This window comes from Gracilinanus agilis, chromosome 3 (genome assembly GCF_016433145.1).
Source record: "Gracilinanus agilis isolate LMUSP501 chromosome 3, AgileGrace, whole genome shotgun sequence".
NCBI classification, from domain to species: domain Eukaryota; kingdom Metazoa; phylum Chordata; class Mammalia; order Didelphimorphia; family Didelphidae; genus Gracilinanus; species Gracilinanus agilis.
In genome coordinates, this window is record NC_058132.1 from 58,586,366 (window position 1) to 58,592,313 (window position 5,948).

General features: G+C 37.0%; 1 protein-coding gene across 2 annotated transcripts in view; it reads left to right on the forward strand.

Moving 5' to 3' along the window:
* The first annotated feature begins 844 nt into the window (after positions 1-844).
* The window catches only part of CDC42 (cell division cycle 42), an 18,794-nt gene continuing 13,690 nt past the window's right edge, over positions 845-5,948 (forward strand). For both annotated transcript variants that reach the window (XM_044667844.1, XM_044667845.1), the window contains exons 1-2: positions 845-994; positions 4,187-4,259. In XM_044667844.1, coding sequence (XP_044523779.1) covers positions 890-994; positions 4,187-4,259 — 178 coding nt within the window. In that variant the 5' untranslated portion in view covers positions 845-889. The remainder of the gene's footprint in view (positions 995-4,186; positions 4,260-5,948) is intronic.

Here is a 5,948-nt window from a genome sequence, read left to right on the forward strand (position 1 = left end):
CATATGTATTATCTCATTTGAACCTCAGCCCTGTGATGTTGGCAGAGAGAAGTTTCTTTTTTCCCATTTTTGAATAGAAGAAGCTGAAAGATTTGTGAGTGATGAAGGAACCTGCCTCTTGCTGCTTGGTCCAACGCTGTTCTGGTTTTTAAATCATCCTGCCTTCCATGAGCACTAGCCAGGAAGCAGGAAACCAGGGCCCTAGGGGACAAGTTAACTCATGGACTTTTGGAATCTCCATTTTCTCCTACAAAATATCGGTTTTAACGTGCAATGATTTTTTAAAAATAAAGTAAGATTTGTGTTGATTTCAGAGGAAATTCTGTTTGATAAGATGGTGTTTATGACAACTTTCAGAATTTTATAATTCTTCTGAATATTTTGGGAAATGCTTTACAGAGTATGAAAGACAAGAGTTGATTGTTAAAAGGTCTGCCTAAATGAAATGGCATTGTCATTGAAATATAAGTATAGGGACCGAACTCTGGAGATGTATTGTGGGAGAAAAAAGCTTATATGGGTTTTGGTTTGTAGCTTGGGAGACAAATGCCTGACTAGTGTATGTTGACCCCAAATTTGGATAAGTTTTAAAAAACTAACATGAGATAGCTGGAACTAAGGTTCCCACGAGGGCTTTTCCAATTTTATGTAAGGCTAGATAGAGATGGTTCTGATTGCTATATTTTGAACAAATCTCTATTCTAGCTAGTGATAATGGTACTATTTCTTATTTAATTCTCATGGATATGGAATAATATCTCTGAAAGAATAAGGTAGTTTGTTGATCAACATATTAACACGAAAGAGTAGCAATATATTTTTTCTTTATTCTTTCCATAGATTACATTGGATTTGAAATATTGAAAGTGGATACAAAAAGACTTCAGCAATGCAGACTATTAAGTGTGTTGTTGTGGGTGATGGTGCCGTTGGTAAGACATGTCTTCTGATTTCATATACAACAAACAAATTCCCATCTGAATATGTACCAACGGTAAGTATTAATGCCTTTATCAATGAAATGCTTACTAAGTTCATCTCAGATATTTTGTATATGTGGGTATTTGAATTTTTCCTCATGCAACTGATTTCATACAGTGTCTTTAGAGTCCCCATGACATTTCAAGGGTAAATATGTTTGTTTTTATAGTTTTAAATTTAGTTTATCTATAGGTAAGTGATCATGGGGAGTTGTGTCTGTGTAAAACAAAAGGTAGTAATATGCAGAATAGTTCTTAGAATGAGAATTCTTGGAAAGATGAAAATAGAGACATGTTAAGAAAGTAGAAAGATATTAAACAAAAGGACAAAAAAAGTGCTGGGCAAGTCTTTTCTTTCAATTGAAAAGAAGCTAATTTCCATGGATTTGAAAGACACCCCCACCCCCACCCAACCAATTAATTAATTAATTAGTTTTCTTTAACTCTTACCTTCTATCCTAGAATCAATACTGTGTGTTGGTTCTTATTTATTTTTTTTAAACCTTTACCTTCCTTCTTGGAGTCAATACTGTGTATTGGCTCCAAGGCAGAAGAGTGGTAAGGGTAGGCAATGGGGGTTAAGTGACTTGCCCAAGGACACACATAGCTGGGAAGTGTCTGAGGCCAGATTTGAACCCAGGACCTCCTGTCTCTAGGCCTGGCTCTCAATCCACTGAGCCACCCAACTGCCCCCAGATCCTCTAGAAATAGCCTATCACTTTCCTTTCTTTTTTGATAGCCAATGCTGAATTTTAGAGCACCTCCCCCCACCCCCCAACTGCTATGGATTTACAAGTGAGAAACTAGAAATTATATACTATTGTTTATAATATAGCTATTATGTGTTATTTGGTTTTGTCTTTTTATCCTCAGTGTATTGCACCATGAGCCTCTTAATAAGTTATTGGTGCTGTAAATTGATAGAATGTATAGGCAGATGTAATTTGTTCACCCTAACATTGTTTGATACTGGTGGAACTGGTGTGTATGTGGCTTTATTTCTTAGATAACATTATTATGTCAAAAGTAGCTGAAGATGGGATTGTTTTATGTTATCTGATAGTATTACAAAAAGTAGGGGGAACTTAGAGAGCTCTCATTTTAAAAATATTTTGTTCGGAGGGGCACTAGCATTTTAAGTTTTCCATTCATTGGCAGAGGAAGAATGCCAAGGCACTTTGTGCCAGGCACTGTGCAAAGCCCTGGTTACAAAGTAAGATGAAATCAGTCCTTTCTGTTTGGAAGGAGCTCATAATCTTAGCAAACATATTTATTAAGCCCTTAGTGAGTGTCAATTGCTGTGCTAAGCTCCAAGGGTACAAATACAAGCCAAAAGGTTAACTTCTACCTCAAGAAGCTTATCTTCTGATGGAGGAGACAATATGAAAGTAATTATATACAAATAAGATTTAGGGCAGCTGGGTAGCTCAGTGGAGTGAGAGTCAGGCCTAGAGACAGGAGGTCCTAGGTTCAAACCCGGCCTCAGCCACTTCCCAGCTGTGTGACCCTGGGCAAGTCACTTGACCCCCATTGCCCACCCTTACCACCAATCTTCCACCTATGAGAAATACACTGAAGTACAAGGGTTTAAAAAAAAAAAAAAGATTTATACAGGATTCTATAGATAATCCATAGCCTGAAACACTGACTTATCCAGGGCCATACAATTGTTTCTTTAGTAGCAGAGCAAGGACTATATTATATCTAGATTTGGACTTGAAATTCAGTATTCCTTTTTTTTTTTTTTAAATTTTATTTTTTTTAAACCTTTAACTTTTGTGTATTGGCTCATAGGTGGAAGAGTGGTAAGGGTAGGCAATGGGGGTCAAGTGACTTGCCCAGGGTCACACAGCTGGGAAGTGTCTGAGGCCGGCTTTGAACCTAAGAACTCCCGTCTCTAGGCCTGGCTCTCAATCCACTGAGCTACCCAGCTGCCCCCTTCAGTATTCCTTCTAAGATACCACTGTGTTGAATAAATTTTGTAAAACAAATGATCTTGTGTAAGTAAGCACTTTTCTGTGATCCATTTCTATGTACTAGGCATGCCATTTAAATTAAGATTTCATTACTTTAAGTTGGTTACTTACTTAGCTAAGCTTTTTAAAATTTTGTCCTTGCTATCTCTTAATATCAGTTATCTGTCAATTCTTCTCTCCTTTTTCTTCTATAATCACTTAAAACCAACCTAATATATAAAAGCTGTAGTGCTGTGATTTCTCTTTCTCCCAGTAGCTTCTGAAACATTTGGTTTTACTTTCCAACTCCCTGACAAATTGTCTTTTTTTATACTTTCAGGGGAATACTTTCTCAAAGTGCAATTAACATTTCTATTTATTGAGTTTGTTACCATTTTTTTTTAACCTAAGGAGACCATTTTTGGGGGGGTCAGTTATAACCTGAAATGCTGAAAGATGGTCACCATTATAGAAAATTTATTTTTTAATTGAAAGAAAATATATAATTAAAAAGCAATTTTTTTAGAATCTGAACTGGACATTTATGTAAAAAAAGGCAAGTGTAACTATGGCAGAGTTTTCTACCTTAGAAACCTAGAGGATTCTACCTTGAGTAGGAGTCTGGAGTCTTTTGCATTTTTATTTGTTTCATCTGCTACTACTTTTTTTTTTTAAAACACCTTCCTTCTGTCTTGGAATCGATAGTAACTGTTGGTTCCAAGGCAGAAGCTGTAGCAAGGGCTAGGCCATTGTGGTTAAGTGACTTGCCATGGTCACATAGCTGGGAATGAGGCCATATTTGAACTTAGACCTTTCTGACTCCAGGCCTGGTATTCTGTCTACGGAACCTTCTAGCTGCCCCTGCTGCTACTTTTTGAAGATAAATACTTTAAAATCTCTTCTGTTGATTTATTTGATAAAATTTGGAGAAGGCAGAATTTTAGTTAGGAATTATGACTGAAGAAGAGAGATAAGGATGAGAATCAGAAAGAAGCACCTTTTTTGGTCTACAGCAGTGATTCCCATAGTGGGCACCACCGCCCCCTGGTGGGTGCTACAGTGATCCAGGGGAGCAGTGATGATTACAGGTGCATTTATCTTTCCTATTAATTGCTATTAAAATTTAAAAAAATTAATTTCCAGGGGGGTAAGTAATATTTTTTCTGGAAAGGGGGCAGTAGGCCAAAATTTTTTGGGAACCACTGGTCTACAGGATCCCCTTCCTCTAATTTTTTTGTGTGTTTTTCTAAGGTATTTGACAACTATGCAGTCACGGTTATGATTGGTGGAGAGCCATACACTCTTGGACTGTTTGATACTGCAGGTGAGAACATGTTTGGCATATTTTATTCTGTAGATGTACATATTACTTTCATTTTCTGTTTGTTTTGGGGAATGCTTTGGATCAGATTAGTATGTTTGAATTCTGACAGTCACAATCATAGAAACGTGAGAATGACCACTAATTGTTCAGTAGTCTTTTACTTTGCATAGGTACTTATTTCATAAAAGTCTGTCATATAAATGGGGATGTTGATCTAGGTCGGTGATGAAGGGGTGCACCTGACACTCAGGAGTAGGAGGGGGGCACAGCATATGCTCTTGGGGGATGGGGTGGGAGTGGGGCCTGGCACTTTTATCTCTAAAAGGGTCGCCAATATTGATCCAGGGAAATGCAGTTTTTATGATGGAGTGAATTCAGATAAGAGAAAGTTGGTGAAATCTTAGATCTAGGAGAGGGATGGATACTGGAAAGGACCACTAAAGTTATCAAAGAAAGTAGAAGCCTGACTTGTTTCCCTATTGATGACCTCTTAAACTGGTTGGTTTATTTCATTTATCTATGTTAATGCTCCCCCTGATGTTAGGGCTTCTTGACTTGGGGTCAATGGATTGTCTGAGGGGTTATGAGTAGATTTTAAGAGTTCATGAACTGGGATGAGAAAATAATGAGCATTTTGAATTTTTAAATAAATCTGAATTGAAATTTAGTGTTTCCTTCAATTATGATTGTTTTAGACACATGCTTAAATTATGACTTTATACACACATGTATAGTTGTACATACGCTTAAAACTCTTCAAACTTTATTCTGAGTTGTGGTCCATCTCAGTGTGTTCCCACAGAAATTCACACATCTCCTCCAGGTATACACCCTACTTCCCCACTTGCCCTTGAAACTCTTATCTGTAATTGATCATTTGGTAGCTAAACCCTCTGAACTTGTTTAAACTTAGCCTGTCTGTAGTTCTGTTTTGGACAAGAATAGGCCAGTATTTATTTTCTAGAATTATTTAGTCTTTCAGAGCCTGGGGTAATTTTAAATGCCCCAATTGGGCATCATAATAATATTTTGTTTTTTTTTTTAGGGGAGCACTATTGAAAATTATGATGGACTAGTCAGGGTACTGACAAATAAATAGAATTTGGTTTTATGTTGCCTTTGGCCATCCTGATTTATTTAAAGATTTGTTTGGGAAGATGCCATTTAAAAAAAAACTTTGAAGGTGTTTTCCAAGTTATGATAAGTAGTTAAGTGATAGAGTTCATACATCAGACATATATTTTCAGTTCAAATGAACAACAAATTGGGTCCAAACAGGAGGAGGTGGCAAGATAGGGTAGATTCATGTTACTTTTGAGAAATTGCGCAGATCCTTTAATACCCCCAAACCTCTCTGAGTTGAATATCTTCATGCTAATACCAATATTCTCCTGGTGTTTTATGGCAACTGATAATAGAACTACTATAATCTTTGATTATTAGGTTAAAAAAGAGAGGTACTTAAGAGTCACTAGGGAAGTGAATGGTAGATAGGAGCAGGCTACAGCATACTTAAAAGAACTAAAAGAATGGTACAGAAGAATAAGAGATTAACAGAAAAGTTAATAAGTGAATAGCAAAGGAAGGCTGGCCACAGAGAGGGTGATAACCAGTGGGCAGCTCATGTCCTATCAGCATTCTTGAGGTATCACTATTTTAACCATGAGCCCATCACCATTCCCCCCCCGC